This window comes from Pseudochaenichthys georgianus, chromosome 23 (assembly GCF_902827115.2).
Source record: "Pseudochaenichthys georgianus chromosome 23, fPseGeo1.2, whole genome shotgun sequence".
Classification (NCBI taxonomy): domain Eukaryota; kingdom Metazoa; phylum Chordata; class Actinopteri; order Perciformes; family Channichthyidae; genus Pseudochaenichthys; species Pseudochaenichthys georgianus.
The window spans coordinates 13,820,993-13,834,035 of NC_047525.1; the positions used below are offsets into that span (position 1 = coordinate 13,820,993).

The 13,043-nt window shown below is 38.6% G+C and overlaps 2 protein-coding genes across 2 annotated transcripts in view; both read left to right on the plus strand.

The window, feature by feature from the left end:
• Positions 1 to 1,747: 1,747 nt before the first annotated feature.
• On the plus strand, positions 1,748 to 6,874 carry LOC117439331 (apoptosis facilitator Bcl-2-like protein 14). The gene is made up of 7 exons (XM_034075238.2): positions 1,748 to 1,837; positions 3,088 to 3,484; positions 4,193 to 4,336; positions 4,756 to 4,820; positions 5,113 to 5,274; positions 6,047 to 6,160; positions 6,250 to 6,874. Exons 2-7 carry the CDS (start codon positions 3,097 to 3,099, stop codon positions 6,289 to 6,291), a joined length of 915 nt encoding a protein of 304 aa, XP_033931129.1. The 5' UTR covers positions 1,748 to 1,837; positions 3,088 to 3,096; the 3' UTR covers positions 6,292 to 6,874.
• A 918-nt stretch (positions 6,875 to 7,792) lies between these two features.
• Positions 7,793 to 13,043, plus strand: part of rassf3 (Ras association domain family member 3) — a 106,834-nt gene continuing 101,583 nt past the window's right edge. The window contains exon 1 of the mRNA XM_034112515.2: positions 7,793 to 8,378. Coding sequence (XP_033968406.1) covers positions 7,853 to 8,378 — 526 coding nt within the window. The 5' untranslated portion in view covers positions 7,793 to 7,852. The remainder of the gene's footprint in view (positions 8,379 to 13,043) is intronic.

Here is a 13,043-nt window from a genome sequence, read left to right on the forward strand (position 1 = left end):
TTAAAAGAGCAGCATCTAATATACTACGAATAATAATAGTAATCATTATTATCATTGTATATAGATACACTTTCAAAATTGCTATTTTGCTGCTTCACAAAAGCAGCAAAATAGACCTAAATCATTAAAAAAGATAGAAAAACAGTAAGGTGTATTCAAACCGTATTGTGTAGAAAGGGTGAATATAGGAAATAAAAGGATATTTAAAGTTTGAATATATATATATATATATATATATATTAAAAAATATTTGAAGTACTAACCTAGACACTAGGGTTGTTAATATCTGATAACCTTCAGTATGGTATAAAACATTCCTGTAAATCATTACCAGTTGTTTTAAAGGGTGTGTAAAGTTATATTGGTGTGTTCAAAAGTCAAAAAGTGCTGATATATTTCTAATTGGTCACATGCTGCCAGTTCAAACACTTTAACCTCTTTTAAATCTTCTTTGTGCTTCAGAAATCCAAGAGGAAATAAACGTTCCATACAGCTGTGAGAACCCTGAATGTGACATAAGACTGTGAGGCTTTTGAGACGCTGAGTCACATGGGCGGGAGTTTCCAGTGTTTACTGCCAGCATGTAACAGACTAACATACCTTTGGGAAAAAGAAGTGAGATCAAAACGTCCCTCTGTGGACTGAACCGTCCAAATTCCTATTTTTATTGAGCAGTTAAAGGAGTTCTTGCCCATATTGTCTTCAAAAAAAAATCCAGAATTAAGGAGCTTTTGGTTGTACATTTCATATTACAACCAAAAGCTCTAAAACAGATTATTATTATTATTCAACCTTTTTTCACTATTTGTTTTCTCCCAATTGTGACATTTTATCTCATAATCTTGACTTGTTATTTCAGTTTTCCTTTTCACTAGTGGAAATGGGCTTCCATAGCCTTTTCTAGACCATTGATTCCCAACTTCACTTTTCTGTTAAATCACTTGTGTCCCCTTTAAACGATCTAATTCTTATCAACAGTTTAAAATGTCAAAGTATGTATCATCAGTTTAATTAATTTTATTATATTAAGAGTAACATGACCGCTGAGTCAGCATCAGGTTGAGTCATGTTTGGATAAAGGCTGAGTTGCACTTATTTGAGGTCATGAGTCAGGCATGGGAGCAATGTGTAAAGGAAAATAAAAGGATCACTTCTTGGAAAAAGGAATTCCTCGTAAAACAATGAAGTATTTTGATAAGTATTTCATAACTGACACGAATACTCAAAACAAAAGCATGTTTGGTTTTCTGTTTATCACTAATACAAAAAGGATCTAGAAGTTTCTTTCACAACAAAAAACTCCAACTACTGATCGGTTATACATTTGGTGAACTTTTAAAATGTTATGGGAAGAAAAAAAACATACATATTTATTTGAGAGATATAAAGGTTGTGCAGTAATTTCATTTGAGTAATACTATAATTTTATAAAGTTGCAAATCATAATTTATTACTGTGTCTTTTAGTAAGAAATCCTTTGTGTTTCGGCTAGAAGGAGCAATGTAGTAAAACATAATTTTGTAGGCTTTTTTCAGAGTACTCACATATGGAAAATTGTATCTACTTTTGGTTAAACTGTGAAAATAAGCCCAACATTATCATAGAAATCAAAATGTATGTGTATTTGTTGTGTTGTTGATCGTGTGCACTCAATGTCCCTCGTTCTGAAAAGTACCGGTAATACTAATATTGCATCATCATGTAAGACGTCAAAATACGTGATGACGTACCCCGACATGTGACCCGACTCTTTAAAACTTCAGAGGATCAGTTGCTGAGCGGTAGTGGAAGAAGAATCCTTTCCGGATAATTTAGCTACTTTTTAATCATTTCGACCGTAAGTACTCATGTTTTATGTCTTAAAATGCTATATTTGAATGGAGTTAGTGTTATTAAGTGTGTATTTGTACTTTCAGGCAGTTTATTCAAGTTAATACTTGCCTAAAAAAGTTGGTTTGACTAGCTTAATGACGAAAGTTAACCTTTTTTGATATCGTCAATTTAAAACTGCTTCATTAATAATTAACATTGAACATGTAGCTTTGTCAGATTTTGTAACCAAAGAGTTGTCCAAAAAGTATAATACTTTTTTTGTTATAATACTTAGCATGTTGTATGGCCACCCTTAACCATGGTAGCCAGTGAAGTGAAGTTAGACAAACTAATAATGATGTTTGTAAAGTGTACTTTTACAGTACAGTGAGTCAGTGACACTTCAACATTCGTAACTGACACTAGTCTTGCTCTCTAATGCATCTAAAGTGGCTTCAAATACCGTTTCAAAGTGCCTCTTATGAGTGAAACATGTCGTGTAGCAGTAAATAACCTTATTGTTCAAATCCTGGTCCCTTTTTTTGGTGTTTTTGCGAAAAAGGCAGGTTGTTTTTAAGTTGTTTAACAGTTTATGGTAAACTGTTTCGACATGACCCAGTTTTACTGCAATGTGTGCACCCAACAGAGGGCGACACATTGCTGTAAAACAGTAACAGAATAAAGCAAAACAGTTTATAAAATAAAGATTAAAGGGATTTGTACATTATTATACTATAGATGAGATCAATTTACAGTATTAGATAAATGTTAATTCCACACTTTCTAAGGAGGAAGCAAAATACAGGCAGTAAAACAAAAACCATACAATAATCTGCAGCAGGAAAATAATGATTTAAAAGAATCCATTCCCTAATCAATAAAAACTGAAAAGTGAATGTATCAGTTGTGTAGATATTTCTTAAATGTGCTGCTCTGCTGGTTTGTATTAATATACAATGAAAACATCTGGGCTTTTGATGTTCAATTGTTATGTAATGGATCATTGTCAATCAGGCATTTGTCACATTTTTCTCACATTGTATTGGCCAATTAATGTGATCACTAGTTGCAGTTGTAAATATAACCAAAGTACTCTTAAAATAGCAAAAAACAGACATTTAAAGAATAATAACAACACAAGACAAATAGAAGGATATGAATTACTACTAAAGTCCGGAGATGTGAAAGCACCTCTTGCTGCAAATTTGAATTGTTGGGTTATCTCTCTTTCAATTTTATAAGCATATTCATGATTTAATTTGTATTCATCTACAGTGAAGCAACATGGCGAACGGGCACGTGAAGATCCACGACGTGTTTAACAACCACACCGGCCTGAACAGCAGTATTAACTGTGACGCTAAAGCTACCTCAGACTCGGACGACATGGAGGACTCGGTGGAGCTCAGGATACTCAGGGCCTACTTCAACAAGAGACAGCCAAAAAGAACTTCACCTGCACAGCACAGACAGACTCGAGTAACGGGGGGCACAGACGATAACAAACTCTCCCCTCAAACTGAAACACAGGAGAAGAAGAAGAAGACGAAGAAGATGAAGATGAATCTTTTCCCCAAACTTCTTAGCTGTATCAGATCTGGAAAACAAGAAAGAGAAGAGCCATACAATACGAGGCCTGATGATGGCGTGGAAGTTCGTTCTTTAGATCCCCGTAAGTATGAAGCAACAGCCCCAGATTACTCCACTACATCTCCTGTATGATCGGAAGGGCTCAATCTAACAGTTGATGTTGTTTAATGATTCATTTGAACAATAATCTTGACAGAAGAAAGTTCAAATATGTCTTAAAAATAACTATGAAAGTCTAAAGCTCTGGAGGTTTCAGGGGTATACATTTAATACATAATACTTGGGATATTTAAAACTACAATACAAATAAATTGTATTTATAAGTAGCTTTCTAGATACCCAAAGACTCTTGACAAAACCAGATAAGTCCATACAATTTAAGATGCCACTGGATATACAATTATGAAAAAGTACAATGGCAAAACGCAAGTCAAGACGAAACTGTATTTAAAAGGAGCATGAAACTGTTCCCATCCCAATTATTCTTTGACTCTTGCCAAGTCATCTTGTTTTGTTCTTTTGCCAAATTAAATATATCCGTTTATTCAAATGAAGTCAAGGCGTTTAAATGTCGTTGTAAACATGTTCTTCCAGATCATTCCCCCAGCAGGCTCTGAGTCAGACCTCGTGGCTTCTCCCTAAAGTAACAGTTGGTCATTTTGGGGGTTTCTTTTCAGGATGATTTGTTTTATTCTTTGGAAAAGCCCGTCTAAGAAACAGGCTCGGACTTGTTACGTGTGCTTATTCTCTCGTGCTAATTTTGTATTTGTCTGTTTATTATTTATTTCAGCTATAGGGACAGCTGAGGTTGTGACGTACCTAGTGGAAGAAGAGGAGGATGATCTTAAAGATGTAGAGGTAGCGAGCAGACTGACAGACATCGCTGATGAGATCCCGTTCGTTCCTCCTTATATAGAGACAGACGCGGCAGAAGGTGAGTTTCGGATTCAGCCCTTCAGAATAAAAGTCTTTCAGAGAAATACCAGGCCTACTGCAATTTGACATTCTTCTCCAAACCTCTTATTTCCACCTGATGAATGCTTCTAAATCACCTGCAGGTGTAAACCTACAATGGAGCGAAGATCATCCCCTTAATAAAATCACTGTTTCAAACACACTCAAGAGACTGTTCACCATAACCAGCCTCCCTCAACACATCAGAAACATTCTCTGACATATATGATTTGATCAATTGTTTAAATTAAATACAGGCAATTATGCTTTACATGGCCTTTTAGTGTTTACCATGTACTTGGTTTGATCAAAGCTGAAGAAAATGTTGGTGATTTTGTAGTAATGAGGTATTTGTTATCTTCTTGGACGTGATTGTTAATCATGCGTCGTGTTTCCTAGATGAGAACGTGGAGAGGATAATCGGCCTGCTGCTCAGGGAGTCTGGAGACCGACTGGACGAGAGAGTAAGAAACAACTTTTACAGATATCTAAAGTTTCCTTTAACCTTTTCAATGTTCTTATAGGAAACTTTTTCACTGCAAAATGTGGAAGTCGTTCATGTTTGTAATGCGTTTTTTATTTTTTCATGTTGTTCCTTGAGCCAATTTGGTCAAATTTGTGTTAAAAAAATAATTATTTTTGTGACTTTAAGCCTATTTAAAAAAAACAACATATTTCAGTGTGTTAAATGCAGATCAGTTTTCTCCTCTGTTCGTTGAGTCCTAACCTAAATAAATTGTTTGTTGTCTCCACCAGGAGCTGAAAGGTTCTGGTATACCCATAGAACCTTTTTCGGACTACAACTTCTTTAGGATGCTAATGCAGACGCTTCTCATGAGGATGGGCCTCAGGAGCCCCGACCCAGACTCCCCGGGGCCAAAAGCATCTCCCAAAACTCAGATCGCTGTCATCTGTGAGGTGAGGACAACGTTAATGTTAAAGGGATAGTTTGAATCTTTTGAAGTGGGGTTGTATGAGTTATCTAGCTTCATCAGTGTATTACCAATACCTACAGTAGATGCAGATGGAGGAATGTAACGGATGTAAAGCCACCAGACTCTTTTGAGAAAAGCAGTCATTTGACCTCTCAGAATATTGGTTTGCTTGTCTACCCTCTCTGCTTGTCTCAGTCGTTTAGTTTTTGTTATTGTATGACTTTGGTGAATTTGAAATAACCAATTTGAAACACTAAAATCACACAAAAACACAAACAAGGAACCAGTAGATCAACCGTTTCCGTGTTCTGAGAGGTTAAATTACTGGGTTTTTTCAATGGACATTGGACACTTTGAAGGGAGCATCAATAATGACTTTAGTTTGAGGTGAAGTTGTAAAAATATTCTTCATAAAACGTACAATTATATTGATGTTTTTAGACGTCTAAAAACATGATCTGATGCGTCCACAGCAGTACATTGCTTTTATTCCTGCTGGTTCTCGTGTCTGTTTCTCCAAACTGGGGACACGCTGAACTTAAATCACCTCATACAAACCTACCTAACTATCCCTTTTTAAGTGAAAAGCTTTGCCTAACTGACCAACATGTAAATGTATTATCTTTTTAAATCTATAAACATGACGTATACTGCACGTCTGTCTGTCAGGGGAGAGGGATCCTCCTCTGCTGCTCTCCCCAGGGTTTCTTCCATTTTCATTAGCTAACAGTTGAAGTTGTTTGTGTTCCCCGCAGGCCACCACCCGTCTGTCAGCGCTCCACACACTGCCCACGAACCGACTGTTGGGCCACGGAGCCAGATATCTGCAGCAGTATTATTCCTCCTGGGCCCAGCAGCAGGGCGGATATGTAAGCAACACACCACCTGTTGATATAATTTAAAACAATTAGTTTGACCTTCAACTCTTTCAATATCTGTATTTTCCCCTCTTTCACAGGAGGAAGCCTTTCACACTGACGATGAGGAGGACATCGAGTGAACAGAACATTCTCTAAAACATTCAAAAGGACTCAAATCAGACTCAGGAAACATCTGTATTATTCTGCCACTTCAACTAACATGCAAATAAAGCCCAGAGCATTAACGTATCCGCAGCTGCAGGCATTAGAATAATATATAATTGTGTTATTCTGGGATTAAAAGCACACATATTTGTATTGTTCAGGTTTTTCAACAAACTTTAGCCAAACACAAAACTATTTTCCTGCCATTGATAATTACCGTTGTTTGCGATTTAAGTGTTATTTTGTAAAAAAATTGTTATTCAGGGAGATGAAGGGTAACTAGCAATTTTAAATTAGAACTATTTATGCTGTTGTATTTGCCTAAGACAATGACATTTTGTAGCATTTGCACTTTTTTATAAAAAATGAATGTTTTTAAGAGTTTCTGAGGGATGCACAATGTGGGTTATCTGTAATTGTTCCTGGTGTTGTGTACGGCATTTCAGGTTTTAATTGTTTTACTTATGACAAAAGGTGCCAAAGAAACTTATATACTGTCAGAATTACGCATGAATGCTAATGTACATGACTTGAAATAAACTGTTCATTGTAATTCAATCTCAGTTTATATCAAGGTGTCCTTTCTTCCTGTTTTTTTAACTCCTTAAATTATGTTTTTATTTTTTGTAACTTCAACTTTTATCAATTAACGAACAGTAAATTAAGACAATTTAATATCAAAACATAGTAATATATATTTATGTCAAAAGTAACCAATTAATATGACATAAGTACTGCAAGGGTCAATAAACAAAATATGTTTAAGGATCTCTCATATGATTTACTGAATTGTTAGAATCATCGTCCTGTGCAGGGTACAGTATGTAATAACTTGACGTGCTGTTACTTTATAATTACACATTCCTATGCAGAAACATGCTCTTGCTAAATAAAGTGGAAATGGCGCCACATTGTGGTCAAACTAGAAAGGGCAAATTCCACTTCCACTCCACTTTTTTAACCATTTATTTTTTTGTCTTCGTACTGTTCCAATACGTTGACCAACGAGACGTTATTTGTATTGAGTTTTGATCAATATCTAAATAAACTGTAAAGCACGTTGCTCCAATTATATCCCAACTTTAAGACGTGTACACCGGGAAGTTATTTTTGGCCAATGTTACATCGGGAGCAACAGGTCACATCAAAAATAATATTTGTAAGTTAATCACATGTGGGCTTGTAATGGATCAAATGTTTTCCGAATTAAAGATAATACTCATATAAATAGAGTGAGAATTGTAATCAAGATTGCAAAGAGTACACGCCTCTTGAAAAGAATATAATCTTTAAATGAGCATTTCTTTGTACTGAGTTTGGCATGCTGTCCTTACTAGAACAAGCTGTTTTGACACCTCACTCTGTGAAATGAGATCCAACCCGTTCCGCCGCTCTCGCTCACCGCCTCAACCTGCTCACCCGCAACCATTACCAGCGCCAGGAGGACACAGTCAGTGTCACCGGTGACGTCTCACCTGTCGGTATGTCAAGCAGCTCCTCACACCTCCACCGGGCAGCAGAGCAGGAGTGTGCGTGATGTTTAACGTCGTGCACCAGGTTCGGAAGTACGTCCCCACGCGCTCCTCGGTCACGGAGGATATCCTCGTGCGGACCGTGCAGGTGAACAAATCCCTCGGGACGCTGCGCGAGGCACCGGAGGCTACCTGGCCGCCCCCGGGCGCTAAAATACGGATATCCAAGGCCAACAAGGGCGCGGCGGTGCGAGCCGTCCGGCGGCACCCCCCGTCCCCGCAGGCGGCCAGCCTGGAGAGCCTGGAGGCGGCTTGGAGCGAGAGGGCGACCCCGGAGGTGAAGCCACCGGAGAGGAGCCCCGAGGTGAGGAACGGAGAGCGAGCCGGGATGGAAGGTGGAGGAGGGCCTCCCCGGGTCAGGAAGAAGGGGTTCAGACCCCCGGATGTGAGGACCATCTTCTCCCCCGGAGAGAGGGACCCCAGGGTGGAAGAGGAGTCCGGGGAGGGACACATCTTCGAGTCCGAAGGAGAGGACACCTGGTGTGATGTGTGCTGCCGCTACATCTTCCAGCAAGGGCTCACATGTGCAAGTAAGCGAGGGGGTGTGGGGGGTACTGTGGACTCTTATGGCGAAGAGCCCCTTCAGAGGAAGATTCAAACTAAGTGTTTAATGAACAGACATATTGGAGGTTAAGCTTGAATGAACATGTAATATTCAGTGGCTTTTTCATGCCTCAATTATAACACAAACTCCTTCTAACTTTATTTCAAATGTGCATCTTAAGCAACAACATTTTTGCATAATAATAATTTTTTTAAAGTATTTTGTTCCTCCAGCTGTGTATTTAACCAATACATGTCAGCTTTATAGTTATTTTCCATTTTATATCACTGTGTCAAATGTACTGTCTGTCAAAGCAGCAGAAATTGTTATTTGTCTCAACTCAAATTCAACTCAAAAAAGTATTTAAAAACATATATACATAAAGAACAACAAAGTAACAAAGATAGCATATCCCACATCACGGAAACAAACTATAAATACTTTACACCCCATGAATGTAGAATACAATTAAAATAATGTTTGTCAAAAGCAATAGCATCAGATAAGTACAAGTCACAGTAAAAAATAATGGTTTTCTGGAAAATATTATACTTTTATGAAAGTATAACTGAAGTGTTTCGGGGTTTAATGATTCAGAGAGGTTCTTCGCCTTGCTACAAAGTCACATTTCCATTATCTTTCCTCCCAGACCTTTAAGGAAAGAAAAAATCATTTGAAAAAGTTATTCTCAAACTGTTTAGGTATCAGCCTCTGTTTTGTGTGTGTGTGTGTGTGTGTGTGTGTGTGTGTGTGTGTGTGTGTGTGTGTGTGTGTGTGTGTGTGTGTGTGTGTGTGTGTGTGTGTGTGTGTGTGTGTGTGTGTGTGTGTGTGTGTGTGTGTGTGTGTGTGTGTGTGTGGCAGAGTGTGGGCAGAGTGTGTGGGCAGGGCTCTGCAGCAGGAATGCAGTTTGTTATGCAGACCGACTGGTTTCTGATCTAAATCAAAGCGAGCACGATGTCTCCTCAAGTCAACCTGGACCTCCCTCTGTGTCCACTTCTGATGCAAACAATAGAAAGAGGAAACTCAGAGGAATGTGAGGCGGCCATTGTGCGTCTGGGAGTGTTGAAACTAAAAGCTTAGTTTAGCCTCCACTATCACTGTCGAAGACAAAGAGTTTTAATACTCTACATTATCAAAAGCTTTATTTGTCACATGCAACAGCTACAGCTTAAAATCGTAGTTCCTCTAAAAAAGCAACATACAGAATATTTAAGGCATAAAAAGATATAAAATAGTGCAAGAAGAACGAAAATGTGCAAGAAATAAAATCAATTTTATAATAATGCCTGAAAAAGTACATTATAATTTTTGTTTTGTTAAAATCTATTTGATCACATTTTAATAATATGAATGTGTGGACAAGTAGACAAACAAACAAATTAGCAGGTCCAAATTTCATTTAAAGACAAATATATATTTATTTACTGTAATATTTTAGTCCTAAACACACACAACATTCAGCAACAATGCATCAGGTCAGGCAGAAAACAAAGTATCTTCTGACTCTGCCTTCGTCCTTTTAACCTTTTAAATTGTGTTTACAGACAATATTCCTAATGAGCTCTCTGTTTCCACCTGACTGTGTATAAAGTGTCAAGGCTCATTTAAAATGCAGGCAGCTCAGCAAAGTCCATTACTCGTTCTTTATGATATAAACCTTCCAATAAGTACAAAAGAGTGTATATTCTCTGCGGAGGAGAGCTGGCTCACTTATTAACACAGAAACAGTCACTTATAAATCAGAGGAAACAGAGAGTCAGTTATTCCTTTTAACAATTAATTTAAGCTGCAGAGAGCTTGGGGGGGGGTTTCACAACATTGTCATATATTCAATAGCCTTAACAATTGTTTAAATACACTCACGTGAGTTTCCATGAACTGACTAATTATACGTTTCTTTAATACTAAGCATACCATTGCTTTTAATATAACAACACTGAATAATTGACCTATCCTCTCAATTAGTTATGATGTCAAAACATACTGTTTATTGCACATACTAGTAGGACCAGTTTACACGATACACTAAATGTCGTTTTTTTTTTTCTTAAGATAGTATTTCTGGCCTTTTTCAGACTTACATTTTCATGATTTTCACTGTGGAATTCCTTAATTACAGTGACGTAAAAAACTAAACGACATTTGGATATTGATTTTGAGAGTTTAAGATAATAATCTAATAACAAACTAATATTTTGGTTGATCAGAATATTAATACGGTTTCTTGTAATATTTTACACTAAAAATAGTGTTTGGTGCATATACAGCAGGGGTGCCCAACCGTTTTTGAACCGAGAGCTACTTTTAAAGTTGCCAGTCTGCCGAGATCTACAAGTCCAAATAGTACGGTGGCCCGTAGTACGGTGGCCCTGAAGTGCAAGACACCACAGCATTTCAGAAAACACCACAGCATTTCAGAAAACACCACAGCATTTCAGAAAACACCACAGCATTTCAGAAAACACCACAGCATTTCACATTGGACGGAAAGGGTATTCCTTTAGGGAGAACACTTCTTGTTTGTGATTGGACAGAGCCAGCCAGAGAAGCACTGCTGTGACTGGTTGTTTTTGCTGCCAGTCAAGAAATGACGCTTCGTGATTGGTCAACACCCGACAGCGAAATATGTCCCAACCATGGTCCCACAAGGTATGGTCCCAACACATCAGCCGTTAGCACACACTCAGATCTCACAGCTCCTCATATATGTTCAGAAACTGGACAAAAGTTAAACATGTACAAACCACAGACTGTCTATGTCATGGCGAATACAGTCGCTGCTTTATTTATGTCTGTATGATGTTGTTGTGAGTGTGAACGGAGCAGCTACAGGTTAGTTTAGCCTGATGAATCCGATTCAGAAAACACGCATTTTAAAAGCTTTTCGCCTGCCGTCTTGTCTGCAGACTTGTCAAAGCGTTAATTCATGGTTTTTACTAACTTTTATCAGTATGTAGTTACTTCGGCATCACTTTGAAACGTGTATTACAATTAAATCACGGTAGTAGTGATACAAATGCCATATCAATCTCATTAGTATGCAGAAAAAGTGACAGGTCGCCCCGCCCCTTTTGTCCGGAAGTCCCGCCTTATTTGACCGGAAGTCCCGCCTTTTTATTTTTATTTTGAAAACCGGAAGTCCCGCCTCGTTCGACCGGATGTCCCGCCCCCGCTTCCGGCGGATGTCCCGCCCCCGCTTCCGGTTTACAAAATAAAATTAAAATTAAATTAAAATTAAAAAAATGAGAAAAATAAAATGCCGTTGTTTTCAATCAATTAATATGCCTAGGATATATGTCCCGCCTCCTAACCACTTCCTGTGTGGTTAATCCTGTATACAGTATCGAATGTAACTTACAAATACTTGCAAATAACATGAAATTAATCAAAAGTAAAAGCATCTAAAAAACATATATTTAAACCTCTCTGTTTTTGCAAACAGGACATGACAGGACATGAGGGGAGAAAACATATGGTGAAGGAGGAGGAACACACACACACACACACACACACACACACACACACACACACACACACACACACACACACACACACACACACACACACACACACACACTTTCCCCGCCCCTCACCCCTCTCGCTTTAGGGCTGTTTTAAATAAAAAGCCAGCGTCACTCTTCAATATTTTTCAAGTCGAGAGAAAATGGCCAAGAGACGTCTTGATATGAATTTAATCAGCGAGACACCGGTGACAACTTACAGCCATCCGTTGGGTGCTCCAATCAAGAAACGAATGCAGTTTGTATGCCGGGTTCAGACGCCTACAGCCGAAGAACTTCACGAAGAATGGATTCTAAAAAATGGCGATGTTTGGGGTTATATATTCAACTATATGGCTAATGAACTGCATTTATACAATCTGAAGAATGGAGAAACGTATGGACCCCGTAGTGTTAAAGCGACACTGACCTCAACAGATTGGGCTGTGTTAACTCTGGTGTCTTCCCGAGATCTACACGCAACCATTGTATCGGAAGAAGTAGTGCATCAAGAAACCATCGTGGAACCAGAGGTGTACAAGATATTTGCAAAGAAAAACAAAGAAACACAAACAGCATGCGAGATTAAAGAAGAGCCTGCATCCTTACCCCTCAATGTGGAGGAAGAAGAAGGAGATATTCCCACACAACCAGAGGGGAGAAGAGTCCTGACAGGCACCGTCTGGGAAACTAAAAGCGGACCCTCTGGGCGTTGGTATTACCGCTCAAGCCGTTTGGTGACGTTGGGTAAGGACTCCTCTGATGATTTTGTTTTGGAGTATTTTAATTCTACCTGCGGGGTATTTCAAACGTCCTTGAGGGTGCCTCTGACTGCATGGATGGAAATGATTGATGGAAAAGCTACAAAGCTTAAAGAACTTTTTAAACAAAGTCAGACATCGATGGACATTATACTGGTGAAAAGGACCCTCACTTTTGCAGAGGACTCCGCCCCCACAGTCAACATAACAAGTCCCACCCACCTCAGCAGATCATTTAAAAAGTAAGGACCCCGCAAGGACATTTTTAGAGAGCAGCAACCATGGATCTGAGAAAAACCACGATCTGCAGCCTGGATCAAACGCCTACAGGACCGCCATCCTCACCAACATTTTGGACACCAGATCTGGACAGCGCTATGGCTGACATTG